At 43.0% G+C, this 14,526-nt stretch overlaps 4 protein-coding genes across 14 annotated transcripts in view; 3 read left to right on the top strand and 1 right to left on the bottom strand.

Annotated features, from left to right (window-relative positions):
- The window catches only part of primo-2 (low molecular weight phosphotyrosine protein phosphatase primo-2), a 75,801-nt gene that overhangs the window by 60,822 nt on the left and 453 nt on the right, over positions 1-14,526 (bottom strand). The gene's annotated exons all lie outside the window — the stretch shown is intronic.
- LOC110191286 (uncharacterized) lies at positions 724-2,458 on the top strand. The gene is given in 6 exon segments (XM_020962093.2): positions 724-829; positions 884-1,152; positions 1,232-1,308; positions 1,393-1,547; positions 1,550-1,741; positions 2,220-2,458. Coding segments are annotated over 5 exon segments (627 nt in total). The 5' UTR covers positions 724-829; positions 884-1,128; the 3' UTR covers positions 2,399-2,458.
- Positions 2,537-5,578, top strand: Cht5 (Chitinase 5). Its single transcript, XM_086837090.1, has 6 exons — positions 2,537-3,960; positions 4,019-4,142; positions 4,204-4,695; positions 4,748-4,924; positions 4,986-5,168; positions 5,232-5,578. Exons 1-6 carry the CDS (start codon positions 3,308-3,310, stop codon positions 5,385-5,387), a joined length of 1,785 nt encoding a protein of 594 aa, XP_086693216.1. The 5' UTR covers positions 2,537-3,307; the 3' UTR covers positions 5,388-5,578.
- On the top strand, positions 6,483-13,885 carry LOC110191284 (uncharacterized). Of its 10 annotated transcripts, none has more exons than XM_020962091.2 (14): positions 6,483-6,559; positions 7,080-7,321; positions 8,830-8,913; positions 8,981-9,049; positions 9,116-9,400; positions 9,473-9,511; positions 9,737-9,814; positions 9,971-10,048; positions 10,106-10,183; positions 10,261-10,883; positions 10,948-11,269; positions 11,391-11,563; positions 11,845-12,300; positions 12,418-13,885. In XM_020962091.2, the coding sequence occupies exons 2-14, from the start codon at positions 7,261-7,263 to the stop codon at positions 12,835-12,837; spliced, it is 2,766 nt and encodes a 921-aa protein (XP_020817750.2). In that variant the 5' UTR covers positions 6,483-6,559; positions 7,080-7,260; the 3' UTR covers positions 12,838-13,885. The 10 variants fall into 10 exon arrangements, with proteins under 10 accessions (XP_020817750.2, XP_086693194.1, XP_086693200.1 ...); XM_086837074.1 differs by having other exon boundaries at positions 6,511-6,618; XM_086837073.1 differs by having other exon boundaries at positions 6,512-6,938.

Genomic DNA, 14,526 nt, shown 5'->3' with positions numbered 1-14,526 from the left:
TCCCCCTTGGTTTTCATTGTAATTGAACGAAGGTTTCACGGAAACAGGAACTTTCTGGACACCTTTATGACGAATCTCAGCCTCAATTGCCGGCAAAATTCAAGATCAATGTTAAGGGGGGACTTTGTCGTCATGAATCACAATGAGTTCGTAAATATTGTGGAATTAATGTTTTGTTTGGAAGACGCTGCCAGCATTTCAAGTAGACCCAGAAATCAACGCAGAAGTTCCCCGTGTAAATGTGTGGGCGTAAAGACTGAATATATCGGGAGAAATGTGGAGCATTCGATAACTTTCTAAACAGACCGAGCCAAGAAGTCTTATCAGAGCTCCGATATCTCATTAACATAATCGTGACTCTCGAGCCTCTCGCCCACAACGAAAGTAAGTGCCAGAGAATGGGTTTGCATATTCATAATACACTTGGAAATATATTTATATGAGTAGAATGGATGTTCTCTTCGTATATTTTTAGTCTTCAAAGAATTCTTTTCAGTATTCTTCTTATGAAATAAAGTTCTTTATTGCAAGGGACATAATCTTTACTTGACCATTTTCCCAAGTGTATTTCCTAACTCATTTTGAGGCAAATACGTTAATCTATAAGGTTTTCGCACTCTCGCACAACCACTGTCAATGGGGTTTCAATACGACAACCACAAAATTAACAACACTTTGTCACATTAACTGGCAATTACAATGCGTTTGTGGCTATTATTCCAGGCCAACAACGACAGACAGGGCCCAATGCAGCAGTCCGGGCTAATTACAATACGCGCTTCGAAAGACAACCAACCGATTTATGGATGGCAGAGTCATGTGTAGATGGGTATGAGTATGAGTATGGGTATGAAAAAAACCTGAATTATCATTAACCAATCAGGTTTGTGGCAACGCGCGGCGATGATGCGAATAAAAACAACTCAAGCCGTGAGTGAGTAGGGGAGCGGGAGATAAAAAAAAACCCCGACATTGTCCAAGTATTAATTGTGCGGAATAAAGTGAGTCGTCGCTTTAGTCGATCTTTCGCGGCTAAACTGTGAGGTTACGAGACCGAGAGGCGTTCACCGAGAATAAAGTGATAACCAGGAACAAGTCCCAGGGATTGGAAGCTGCAGCAGCATCAGTATGTTGGCCTCAGTTCCCGCCCGAGTAAGTCCAGCGGTTGTCTCTGTCGGCAAGCCGTAAATTTCCAGCCTCAAACCCCATTTCAATCGCATATTTCACACAGCTGGCGCTGCTCGCCCTGATAAGCCTCCTGGCTCCTCCCCAGCTTCTGGCTGCTCCGTTTCCCGGTATCGAGAATGCGTTAGTATCCGTGGTGTGCTACACATCCGTAAATTCCATGCTTCACCTGGTTTCTGTTTTTTTTTTTTTGCGCTCTCATTTTAGAGCCATCACCAACCAAGATTTATTGGCCGAGGAATCCTCGCCCGTTTCAAGTTTGAGCCAGGTTCACGTCCAGCACAATCGGCATCGTCGCCATCATGGGGACGGGAATCACGGTTTCGGGCATAGCCACCACAAGCGGCACTGGGATCACCAGTTTCCGGGCCCGGTCCCGGACCGAGCTGCCATCATGGCCATGGCGGATTTGGATATGAGCATCCATACCATGGGCCACCCCACCATAGATTTGAGCCATTTCCATATGGTTTTGAGCCGTTCCCAAACACCTTTGGACCACCGGAACATGGGGAGCACCAGCGGCCATTTAAAGCTGAACTGGCGCCATTTAAAGGTAAGAGTTTATGACACAAAAAGTGCAGTTGGGAAATTAAATTTGGATTTGGGGGTTGGGATAAAGCAGTCTCTTAAGGAAATTCATACATTTTAAAGTCTAAATATTAGGTAGAGAGTTTACTTTTAATTTCCTTGCTTATATATTGCTTATAAACACTGCGGCACTTAGTTAAAAGTGTTGTTATCTTATGATAACAAAGGGTAAATATTGTTAAAAACATAACTATTTGGTTTAAGAGATAATAAACTTTGATATGCAAATATAAATAATGTGATAAAAACATAAAACAAACTTGTATACCCTGATAACAATTACGGTAATAAGATATGATAAATTAATATAAACATGGCAAATATTTACCTATTATAAACTAACTAAGCTTGATAATATATAAATATACATAAAAGTTAGACTGCTTCCGATTTCTAAATCTGCTCAACACTTGGCTAACAATACCTCCTACAATATCTTTTAGATGACAAAGAAAGATCTCCAATGACGCCTCAACAGCCCAGATCAAGCAGCGTGGCTCCTCCCGTAACCTCGCCACCTGCAACCACAACCACCTCATCCTCATCCACTGCAGCACCCACAACTTCCAGCACCACTGAAGATGCCCCCTTGGCCATTGACATACGCATCGGTTTGAGTTAGACTTAGGCCTTGGCTTTGTGTAAATGTGTAACAATAAAGTTGCTCCCCTTTTAACCACAAGTTATCTTTTTCATTACCATTTACCAAGGGCTATCGCCCAGCAAGGCCTGGATGCACACAGCGTAACATTATCCAGGCCATTTGCAGGAATCTGTCTGAAATATGGTAATTCTAGAGCATAAACAACACCAGGGGGTGACAGTGAGACAGATAAAATGCGAATGCAAAACAATCGGAAAGAAAGTGGGCAAAAACAACAAGCTAAACTGATCTGGAAATGAGCACACACTCAGAGTCAGAGCCAGACCCAGAGCCAGAAGAAACACAAAAGCCCGTTCTTCTCCATGCTGCCCCGCAACCCATCCCACACCCATCCCACACCCATTCCCGAGCGGAGAATCGCACACCTCTCACGCACTCTACGCAGGAACAAAGGCGCAATCCAAGAACCGGACTGCAAAAAATAAACTAAGCCGAGGCGACATTTCGCCACCGCCGCCCACTATAAAAGCCAGACTGATCGAGAGTTTGACTGTCATTTGACGCCAAACGAGCGTCGCACGCAGAACGTAGAGATTCCTCGTATCCAAACATAAATATATATATATATTCCCCGATCGCCGTCTCTTGGAGGAGCATTAAGAAATGGGTAAGCCTGGCCGTGCATACAAAGTGCAAGTCGGTGAACGAACTTGAGCGTGCAGCATTATGGACACTCAACCTTAGAGAGCCATAAAGCGGCACTGGATTGTATTCAATTCAATTATATATGCGTGTCGCGTGAATCTGGAAAACAAATCGTAACCAGGAACGAGGGAAACATCTTACGATTACAAAACAATCCAGAGGATTCCTGATAAACAGATAACGTTAGAAAGCTAGTATAACATCTCAAATCTTTAAAGCTAAATGTTTTTAATAGTAATATTAACCTTTTTAGTGCACCGTTTGGCACTTTTGCTGCTGGGCGCGATCTGCTGTGCTCCAGTAGCCATTCTTGGTAGCGATACACCAGCTCGAATTGTGTGCTACTTCAGCAACTGGGCAGTATATCGTCCTGGAATTGGTCGCTATGGTCTAGAGGATGTACCCGCCGATCTGTGCACTCATCTCATCTACTCCTTCATTGGTGTTAACGACAAAAGCTGGGACGTTCTGGTTATCGATCCGGATTTGGATGTGGACCAAGAAGGCTTTAGCAAGTTCACTCAACTGAAGAAAACCCATCCCAATCTGAAGCTGCAGGTGGCTGTTGGTGGTTGGGCCGAAGGTGGCTCCAAGTATTCCCAAATGGTGGCAGTTCGAGAACGACGAACCAGTTTCATACGCAGTGTGGTCCGCTTCATGAGACAGTACAACTTTGATGGCTTCGATCTGGACTGGGAGTACCCGGGAGCCACGGATCGTGGTGGAACCTTCGGGGACAAGGATAGGTTCCTCCACTTTGTGCAAGAGTTGCGACGGGCTTTTGATCGAGAGGGTCGTGGTTGGGAAATCACCATGGCAGTGCCAGTGGCCAAGTTCCGTTTGCAAGAGGGTTACCATGTACCGGAGTTGTGCGAGTAAGTTAAAATCTAGATTTAGTCTCTGGAAAATTTTACTCTAATTCAATCCTTAAAGATTACTGGATGCCATTCATGCCATGACCTACGACCTGCGAGGAAACTGGGCCGGATTTGCTGATGTGCACAGTCCGCTTTACAAACGAAAGCATGACCAATACGCCTACGAACGCCTCAATGTGGTAAGTTAAACTCAAAGGGATTGGGATTTGGTTGCCAAACTCATTTGCATCATCCTTCAAGAACGATGGCCTGGCCCTGTGGGAGGAGATGGGCTGTCCGGCCAACAAGCTAGTGGTGGGCATCCCATTCTATGGCCGCACCTTCACGCTGAGCAACTCGAACAAGAACTACAACATGGGCACTTACATCAACAAGGAGGCGGGTGGCGGAGCTCCAGGTCCCTACACAAATGCCAGCGGTTTCCTGGCCTACTATGAGATCTGTACAGAGGTGATGGACAAGTCCAAGGGTTGGACTGTTGAGTGGGATGATGCTGGAATGGTGCCCTTCACCTACAAGGACACCCAGTGGGTGGGCTACGAGAATGAGGCTTCCGTGCAGATTAAGATGGACTTCATCAAACAGCGTGGCTATGCAGGTGCCATGACCTGGGCCGTGGATATGGACGATTTCCACGGTCTGTGCGGCCGGAAAAACGGTTTGATGCAGATTCTATATGATAATATGCGAAGCTATCGGGTGCCGGAACCAACCAGGGAGACAACACCAAGAGTAAGTATTTCCTGAACTCAGAATAACTGAAAACTTATATTCAATTCCTTAGCCCGAGTGGGCGAAACCACCTGCCACCCCACCAAATCCGGATGAGGGTCCTGTGCTGCAAACTGAAGCCACACCCACCACCACACGGAGACCAAAGCCAAAGCCTCAGCCAACTGTCAGCTCAACATCCGCACCAGTGCCCACCTTGGCCAGCAGCACTCAGAAACCAACCACGAAGGTAAGCTCTGGAAAATGTTTTTAATTTAAGGTGAATGACAACACATTTTCCCTTTTTCCAGAAACCCAAAAAGCCCAAGAAGACAACTACCAGTACGACAACGACAACGACTCCAGCTCCTGAGAAGACAACTGAAGAACCCGAGGAAGTTACAGATCCAGAGCAGCCCAGTGACCCTCAGTTTGATCCCAGTGAAATTGATTGCACCAACCGTGATTTTGTGCCACATCCAAACTGTCGCAAGGTAGAAAACATTCGATAACTTTATAACAATAATTTAAATAATATTTTTCCGATTTTTCCACAGTACTTCCGGTGCGTTCATGGCAAGCCAGTGGAATTCGAGTGTAAAGAGGGCACGGCCTTCCACACTGTCCTCAATGTTTGCGATTGGATTGAGAACAGCGATCGCTACTATTGCACCCACAAGAAGGGGAAACTTCAAGGCAACGAAGCCCACTAAGAGTCCCTCCAAAAGCACTTTTAAATTATTTATGCTAAGAACCCTAGATTAAGTTGGTAAAATCATATGCTGCAAACAGGATTATGCATTTAATTTAATAGTTTCTAAGGGTCATAAACCAGATCGAAGAGATTAACCCCCAGACGAGACGAAAACAATAAAAATAAATATGATTTTCGAAACCAATAAAACACAAGCTAAATGAGCCATTCGATGGAGGTGTGAGCAATCGTTTTTTGAACAAAAAAAGAAAAAAGAAAAGAAAACGATCTGATGAGGCAGAACATGCCTTACATAATGCCACTGGGAATCGCAATTCTGACGGAATTCGCCATTTCTAATTGCGCTAATAAACGCAATGACTTGGGACACATTGGCACTTGTCTGCGGCGAAGTGAGGTGAGCTGAATTTGGGGTACTGAGGAGGGGCAGCGACATTGCCAGCCTTGGAACAACCAGGGAACAGCTGTTCATGCAATCAACCATTGAAACGAGTGAAACAACGATCCTTAACATTTGATTTTCATCATCTCAACCCATCTTCAGAGATGTCCCCAGAGAATGAGAGGGAGGCTGAGAATGAGGGATTGGTGACACCAAACAAATCGGCAAGAGTCTCAAAATCAAGCTGCCTCCCAAAAATTTCAAAACTTTTAAGCTCAAAAAAGTATAAGAAGAAGGTGCTCTGAGTAATTTAGCGGAATGAGCACCGCATTATCTAAAATTAAACATTCCTCCAAATCCAAAACGAAAGTGCCAAGAGAGAGAGAAAGTGATATACGATGGCTAACCAAGTTCCAATCCGTCAAACAATCTATCTTAAGTACATTATTTAAATAACTTACAGAGTACTTTTTTTTAAACACCAAACACCAAAGCCATTTATTATTGGCTCCTTGCCCCCAGACTTCCGCCCCGAAATCCGGGAAAATCCAAATGGAGAGCGCCACCCGGCGAGTGGAAATAGAAAAGAAAATAGGAAAATTAAGAAGAGCGTTTCCCACTCACTCTCTCAACAGTCTCCCAAACGCTTTGTGCTTTTGACAAAATTTCTACGTGCTACGAAAATATCAAAATCGAATAATTTTCGCGGTCACAAGGTAAATTCATGGTATATGCATGTTGAGTTACGAATTGGTTTTGGACCGGGAGAGATCGTCTCGTATACTCGTGTACGCCGCAAAGCAGACAAGTTTCCTCCTTTCAGACCGACTAGAGATAGAAAATAGATGTGTGTTGGGAAAAATTCGAGCTGCCTCTGGTTCAAAAAACGACACGCACACGACGTGCACAGACGACCAAATCGAAGACGACCACGACGGCCAGAAATAAGCAAATTATTTAGCTAACAATCGTCGAAAGGGACACTAAGGATTACCCAGCCGACGATTGTTGGTTAAATTTTGCCCAAAGGCAGCGCGAGAAATACTCGAAACTTTAACTCAATTAATAATAAATAATATTTTAATTAATATAATCGATCTGCAAAGTGAAAGAAGCAAAACGAACAAGTGCAAAATTGGAAAACCCATTAAAACTGTGACAAAATTTGTGCGAGCCTAGTTAAATATATATATATAAACACCAGATTCCCAATACATCTATATCCTTGAAACATATATCCCTATCTTAAAGCAATATATCTAGGCCTAAATAATCGTTGATTTTCAAATTCTTCACTCTTTCATTTAGTGCATTTAAACGAGCGCATATATATAGCGGATGCATATATATGCAGAATACGAGAAAAAGTGTTATTTCTAATTTTCCCTAATTATTTATAATTACGGAAAACTTGCAAGGAGAATTTATGACGTGGCTAAAGTGTTAACCACGCTGGGAACTCGAGGATAATTTCTTTGTTTTGATTATTATGGGGCGGCTAACAATTTGGTTCCTGCTGGGACTAACGTTATTCGCCGTCTCCAATCATGGTGAGTATATCCCTGAAAATGATATCCTTAGTTATTATATAAAGATACAAGATGGTAGCAAAAGGGCTGGCATTTCTTTTTTTTCCACTTAGCCTGGGCAGGCATTATGCAATTTTATAACAAAAAGCCAAGAAAAACAGAAGAAAAACGTCGGGGAAAAAAAGAAATATGTATTAATATACGTTTAAAAATATTTGCCTGAGTTTGTGCGTTCTGTATGTTTTTTTTTTTTAATTTGTTTTTGGGTCGGTGTTGGTGTCTGCAAACGTCAGTGGACGAACATTAGTTCTTGGCCAACCACTAGTAGATACACAGATACAGATACATCTTAGCCTATGCGGATTTTTCTGATTTCTTTTTTCTTTGAGAGAAATTAGATTTCTGCTGCTCCGCGCTTGGTTGCTCTTCGTTGTCATCGTTTGTAATATTTTTAAATTTAGAATTTTTAAGTTATTTTATTTGCGCTCAGCGAGCGCTTTCTGTCCATCTATCTAACATATATTCCCATCCCATTGGTGTGTGCGAAATGCGTCCGTATATATTTTGTTTGGTTTGCTCAAGTTTGCAAAACAGCAAAAGGCTAAAGAAAAATGAGAAATGAGAAATGGCGCAAATGCCATGTACTATAATTCCTTTTTTCTGGGGATGGGCTCGATTGCAGCAACATAAACACAATGTGCAGGCAGCAGGCAGGCCTTCTGAAAACCTGTATAAATAATTCTATCAATGCGGGTGGATAGCAATGTGAAATGCGAAATAGCCCAAATAGCTTCCCACCCACATACGCCCTGAAATAAATCAAATGAATTATCCGTTGACGGATAAACTACACATTGAGTGTCCAATAGACGCACTCATTAATATCTGGCTTAATTAGACCCGGCTTGTTGGCTGATATACGGTCTAATTATCGGAGCTTCCGCCCGATCACACGCTGCGGCATTTGTCCTAATTGTGTGACAACAATAGTAATTAGCTGAGGCGACCTCACTCAGAAGACGACCTTCCATCACCGAAATGCTGAATATCTGAAGATGTAGAATATTCCATTGCAAATGGAAATGGAACGCCCCCGCATTTTTTTATGGGTGCTCTGAGGGGGGTGCAAGCAGGACAGTAAGGTGGCCAAGAGAAACAAAAATATAGAAGTAAAGCCAAAGTGGGCGAGCAGCCAACAAAATGGTACAGCAATTTACTCATCCACAAGCTGGCGAAATGTGTGTTTGAGTTTTCATCTTTTAAAAATAAAATTCATAAATCCGGCGCATATACACATATATTCAAAAGTGTGTATGTTTGTACTGTGCGAGTACCATAAATAATGTCAAGTTTGAACAGATAGAATGACCTCGTCGTTGGCGCTGACATCAAACTGAGAAAGTGCGGCAATTGTTCTTGGTTGACGGACTCTGAAAATAGCATTTAGCATTTAGGGCCCGTCCTTACCTAGGGCTTCCTTGCATTACACTCGGATTACAAATTGATCTGTCATTTTGTTCATTTAACAGTTGGGTTTGTCAATGCCGATGTCGGACCGAGCGAATCAGAATGTCGACCCTACATTGAGAAGGCCATACATAATTTGAAAACTGGTAAGGATCACTTCTAGTATATAAGGAATAGATATCATATATTAATTCCTCTTTTAAACGATTATAGATGGTGTCAAAGATGGCTCTGGAGAACTGCAATCCGATCAGCCACGTGGGGACGACGATGATGATGATGGTGGGATATTCGCAAATGATGAAAAAGAGACGATAGAAATTGAAACTGTCGAATTGGATTCCACAGAGGACGCGAAAAGTGCCAACGATTTAGATGGCGATGGCATACCTGATGACGAGGACGATGATATCGATGGGGATGGCATACCGAACGATAAGGACGATGATATTGATGGAGATGGCATACCAAACGACGAGGATGAGGACATTGATGGCGATGGCATCCCGAATGATGAGGACGACGATATCGATGGTGATGGTGTGCCCAACTCCAAGGACGAGGACATTGATGGCGACGGTGTGCCCAACTCAAGGGATGAAGACATCGATGGCGATGGCAAAGCGAATCACGGTAGGATATAACAAATGCTATATTTAATAGAAGAAACTCTAAGTAAAAATTCATTTGTCTTTCTCATAACAGAGGACGATGATCTAGACGGCGATGGCACTCCGAATCATGGTATTATTCCCTTAAATTAATATTTCTCTTTAAGCTATTTACTTGCTTTCTAGGCTTTTTAACAAAAAGATTTGTTTTCATACGTATTTTATTCCTTATTTTAAAGCTTCTTTAAATTTCAGATAGTTGCCGACTGAAATGATTCTTTTGATTCGCAGCATTTCAATTGCTAAAGACTTATTTAGAATACTCTGAATTTCTCTTAATCACTTTATGCTTTTTCAGAGGACGAAGATTTAGATGGTGATGGTGTTCCAAATGAGGAGGATGATGATCTGGATGGTGATGGCAAAGTCAACCACGGTAAGTTATTCAATTCTGGTATTGAAACGATTTTTAAGAATGATTATTATGTTTCTTATATCTTTAATTTCCTAATTATTGACTCTCTAGAAGATTTCAAAACCTAGAATAAATATCTTTAGTTACCAAAGATTGATTATATATTTTCTTTCACAGAGGATGAGGATCTCGATGGTGATGGAGTGAAGAATGATGAGGATGATGACCTCGACGGTGATGGCACGGTTAATCACGGCAAGTAGAAACATTGAACATCAATTAAAATTATGTTAAACTAATAATCGTTTACAGAGGACGAAGATATTGATGGAGATGGTGTGAAAAACGAAAAGGATGAAGATTTGGATGGTGATGGCACCAACAATTCCCGTAAGCTTATTCAAATTTAACTTTACCGAGCTTACTGATTAATTGTTCCCATCGATGTTACTCCCAAATATTTACAGAGGATGAAGATCTCGATGGCGATGGAGTGCCAAATGAGAAGGATGATGATCTGGATGGAGATGGTATCCTGAACGAGCACGATGGGGATGTGGATGGCGATGGAGTTCCCAACGAACATGATGATGAGGACAGTGCTGAGGATGGAAAGGTCAAGAAGCGCAGCAAACGTGAGGTTGACGCTGCCCCTGTTCCAGACAACGAGGCTCCTCCAAGTCCTGCCGAAGAATTCCCCGTTGAGGAGGAAATCGTAAAGGAAGAATCTGCCGAAATCGAAGAAGAAAAGGAGCAGGAGGAGGAGCAGCAGGCTGAGCCCGAAGTTGAGCAGGTTCAGGAACCGGAAGTAGAGGAAGCCGAACCGGAACCAGTGCAGCAGGAGGAAGAGAAGGCCGAGTCTGAGGAAGAAAAGGAGGAGGAGAAGCCAGCTCCAGTCGAAGAGGCTGAGGAGGAACCTGTAGAGCAGGAAACTGCTCCCGAGGAACCAGAAGTCGTCAAAGAAGACGCCGTTGAATCTGAGGAAACTCAAGATGAACCTCAGGCCGATGCTGCTGATGCTGCCAAGGAAACCGCTGATGATGATGATGACGATGAGGACGACACCAAGCCAGAGGACGAACTCCTTTGGGTAAGTTTCGATTCGTTTGATATAGCCAGAAGGAAATGTTTTAATGTTGTAATTGCATTTGCAGGAGGGACAGATCCCCGAAAACCGTCGCAGTCGTCAGCATATTTCGGAGCTCCTTCAGCTGGATGAGGAATTCAATGCCCGCGAGAAGGCCACCGATAATGTGGCTGAGATCATCCTGCGGGACATTAAGCGCATCTACGAGAATGCCGTCAAGCCCCTGGAGACCCTCTACAAGTACCGCGATTTGAGCAACCGCCACTTCAGCGATCCTGAGATCTTCTCCAAGCCCCTGATCTTGTTCATGGGACCCTGGTCCGGTGGCAAGTCATCCATCTTGAACTACCTCACTGACAATGAGTACACACCCAACTCTCTGCGTACTGGTAAGCATTCATTACTACTTTGAGCTACTTAAAAATAAATAATGCTCTATTATAAGCATTACTAAACTTCAAAATCTATTCCCTAAATATTTCCCCAAATTATTTCCTTAATTTTCAACAGGTGCCGAACCCTCTCCGGCCTACTTCAACATTCTGATGTGGGGCAATGAGACGGAGGTTCTGGATGGCACCCAATTGGCGGCCGACTACACCTTCTCCGGACTGCAAAAGTTCGGCCAGGGACTGGAGGAGCGCCTGCGGGGACTGAAGATGAAGAGCAAGATTCTTGAGAAGGTAAGCAGCCGGCAAATAGCTGCCAGGTCAGACCACATTAACTTGTCGCCCAGGGCAGCAGCTGCCCGTCCGTCGATTGGGAAACTGCACACTGCTGCTGGCCACCTGCCAAAGGGAATTTATAGCTTTTAGCGCACAGCCTGCATTAATTTCGTTATTAATAAATTGATGCGGGATGGCAGAGAGTGGGCCGGCCGACAAGTACAGGCAGTAAAGCAGACAAGGCAAGAGCCAAGAGTTACTAAATTTAAGCACTTGGCGAATTCGAATACATTTTTCAGGTCAACATCGTTGAGATACCCGGCATTCTAGAGGTGCGCAAGCAAGTGTCCCGAGTCTTTCCCTTCAATGACGCCTGCCAGTGGTTCATCGATCGGGCGGACATCATCTTTCTGGTCTACGACCCGGCCAAGTTGGACGTGGGCCCTGAAACGGAGGCAATTCTCGATCAGCTGAAGGGACGCGAGTACCAGACGCGCATCATCCTCAACAAGGCCGACACTGTGAAGCCAGAGGAGCTGTTGCGCGTCCAGGGTGCCCTCATCTGGAACATCTCGCCGCTGATGTCCTCGGCCCAGCCACCGCTTATGTACACCACCTCGCTGTGGACTCATCCCTACCAGGATGGTGCCCCAGCCCGCCTCCTGCTGGCCCAGGAACGCGCCTTCCTGCGGGACCTACGCACGGCCATTGATAAGCGTATCGAGCACAAGATCTCCAGCGCCCGACGCTTTGCGGTAAGTTCTTTTTCGCAAAAAAACCCAAGTCAGTTATCTAAAATATTCTTAGAGTTTCTGTTCAAAACTATTTAACTGCATAATAATAAGTTATAATTCTTTTAATATTTCTTACAGGTGCGCGTGCGCAACCACGCCAAAATGGTGGACTGTTACCTGAACACGTACTACAACCACAAGACGCTGTTTGGTAACAAAAAGCGCATTGCGGACGATATTATTGACCATCCGCAGAATTACCACATCTACGAGGGCCTGTCCACGCTGACGAACATCTCGCGTTATGATCTGCCCGATCCGGAAGTATATCGCGACTTCTTCCGCCTGAATCCATTGTACGAGTTCAAGAAGCTGACGGACACCTGCACTTACTTCCGCGGCTGCCCGATCACCAAACTGGACCTGGCCATTGCCTACGAGCTACCCGAGTTGGCCGGAAAGTACAAGAAGATGTCCGAATCGGCCTTGGCCAGCATCGAGGCGCAACAGGATGAGGCCCAGAACCCGGTTCCGGCCGATCCGAAAAAGACGAGTTGAGATGTTGGCTCCCAATGAGGAGAAAACCTGCCATTTAGTTTGTTTTAATGAGAGATAGAGAGAATGTGACATCGGCACCGGCAACCGTCTATAGAGAATTAATATCGAGGGAGACTTGGAGACGATAAACGGAGGAAGAGAGGGGTTGCACTTACAGGGCATAGGAGAAAGTTATTCTATTCTTCTTATTTTGTTAAAGTACCCCCCAAAATCGGTGGAGAACAACAGCGCAAGACCAAACAGAGCCTATTGTTTGTTTTTTTGAAAGGGAAGAGAGAGAGAGAATGTGAAACCAGAAGGAGATAGAGAGCGATTCAAAGTAGCAACGGTTGCTTTAGCGAAGTTTGAATTTCAACCGCGTTGCAGGATATCTTTATTTTCATTTACCATAATACACATGTAACCGAACTGAGAGCTTTATGAGAGGGAAACTAATGCAATATTGAGAGCAAAATACACACAGAATACACCTGTACTTTTTTCCCCCATTTTAACCGAGTAGAGAGAGGTAGCATTGAGTCCTACTAGGCGAGTAGAACAGCACTTAACCCATTACTGAGAGCAATAACTAATAGACGAACTATCGACGACTTCTAACCCATACACATAGCCCAAACATTCAGAGAACCCCTCTTTGGCAAGCACCCTGTTATAATTCCCAAGTGACATTTATTCTTTCTTTCCTCCAGCAGTAGTAGTGAACAACAGAGGAGCGTTTTTTGATTTTGAGATCTGAGAATTGAGTTTTGAGCAAATGAAATATAGCAAAGTTTTGATTTTTGTTTTTTGGTTTTCAAACCCTGACGATGCCGTAGTTGATAAGACTTTTTGATAAAAGCAAACAGTGAAGACGATAATAAAGAATTTAACTTATGTAATCATGAATGACTTAGACGCATGTGAGATAAAATGAACTTGTTGACGAGAGCGAGAGCAGCTTATACACATAAACTAAACATAATCAATTTTACACACTGAAAGCCTATGTAAAATGAACTGTGAGAGCGGGTGAAATACACAAATAAATAAAAACAACAGAAAACCCCAAGCAATTATGTGTTTTTCTGATTCATATCGATTCAAGGTCTTTTTGAGGCCATAAGTTGTCCAAGAAACCAGCTATTACTTATTCCAATTCGTCACTAAAATCTCAATTAATTAATAATAAATACTGCAAAAGCAAATGTTAAGCATTTTAGGAAATTTTAAAAAATTTCCAAATAAATCTTTACTATTGTTATATCTTAGCTGGGTACCAGATTTAAGTCAAAAGCTTTTTACGGTGTGAAGGAGTAATTTCCACCCTATAAATCATATACATTCTTGATCAGCATCAGCAGGCGAATCTTTCCAGACGTGTCGTAACATAAGAAAATGTTTACTAATTTTTTCGAAATTTTATAATCATTAAATTGTCAAAAATTGTAATTTTTTTAAATTCAAAAATTAAGTATGAATATTTAATAGTATAGTAAAAACTAACATAGACAAGTTAACCAAATTAAAATTAATGCATTTTTGGCTTAGGTATGGTATTCTTAAACTTTGATTTGTCCCAAAACTATAATGTGATAATATTTCTGTAAACATCAATGCATCCCCACCATGCACATACACATGCATTTTTAATTATTTGTCACCACCAGATTCTTATACCTTTTCTATAGAAAATGGGTTTATTTTTTCCCA

The sequence above is a fragment of the Drosophila serrata genome, unplaced genomic scaffold, assembly GCF_035046125.1.
Source record: "Drosophila serrata isolate PLE 108 unplaced genomic scaffold, ASM3504612v1 contig_295, whole genome shotgun sequence".
In the NCBI taxonomy this organism is placed as follows: Eukaryota; Metazoa; Arthropoda; class Insecta; order Diptera; family Drosophilidae; genus Drosophila; species Drosophila serrata.
This window is presented reverse-complemented; position numbering and strand designations above follow the sequence as displayed.

What these genes read in the sequence shown, in the direction of transcription:
- Cht5 (XM_086837090.1), top strand. Translation starts at nt 3,308, where the DNA reads ATGTTTTTAATAGTAATATTAACCTTTTTAGTGCACCGTTTGGCACTT. An exon ending in CCTACGAACGCCTCAATGTG is followed by an intron (nt 4,143 to 4,203) that starts GTAAGTTAAACT and finishes TCATCCTTCAAG; the next exon opens with AACGATGGCCTGGCCCTGTG. An exon ending in CACATCCAAACTGTCGCAAG is followed by an intron (nt 5,169 to 5,231) that starts GTAGAAAACATT and finishes ATTTTTCCACAG; the next exon opens with TACTTCCGGTGCGTTCATGG.
- LOC110191284 (XM_086837068.1), top strand. Translation starts at nt 7,261, where the DNA reads ATGGGGCGGCTAACAATTTGGTTCCTGCTGGGACTAACGTTATTCGCC. An exon ending in CATACATAATTTGAAAACTG is followed by an intron (nt 8,914 to 8,980) that starts GTAAGGATCACT and finishes AAACGATTATAG; the next exon opens with ATGGTGTCAAAGATGGCTCT. An exon ending in CGATGGCACTCCGAATCATG is followed by an intron (nt 9,512 to 9,736) that starts GTATTATTCCCT and finishes ATGCTTTTTCAG; the next exon opens with AGGACGAAGATTTAGATGGT.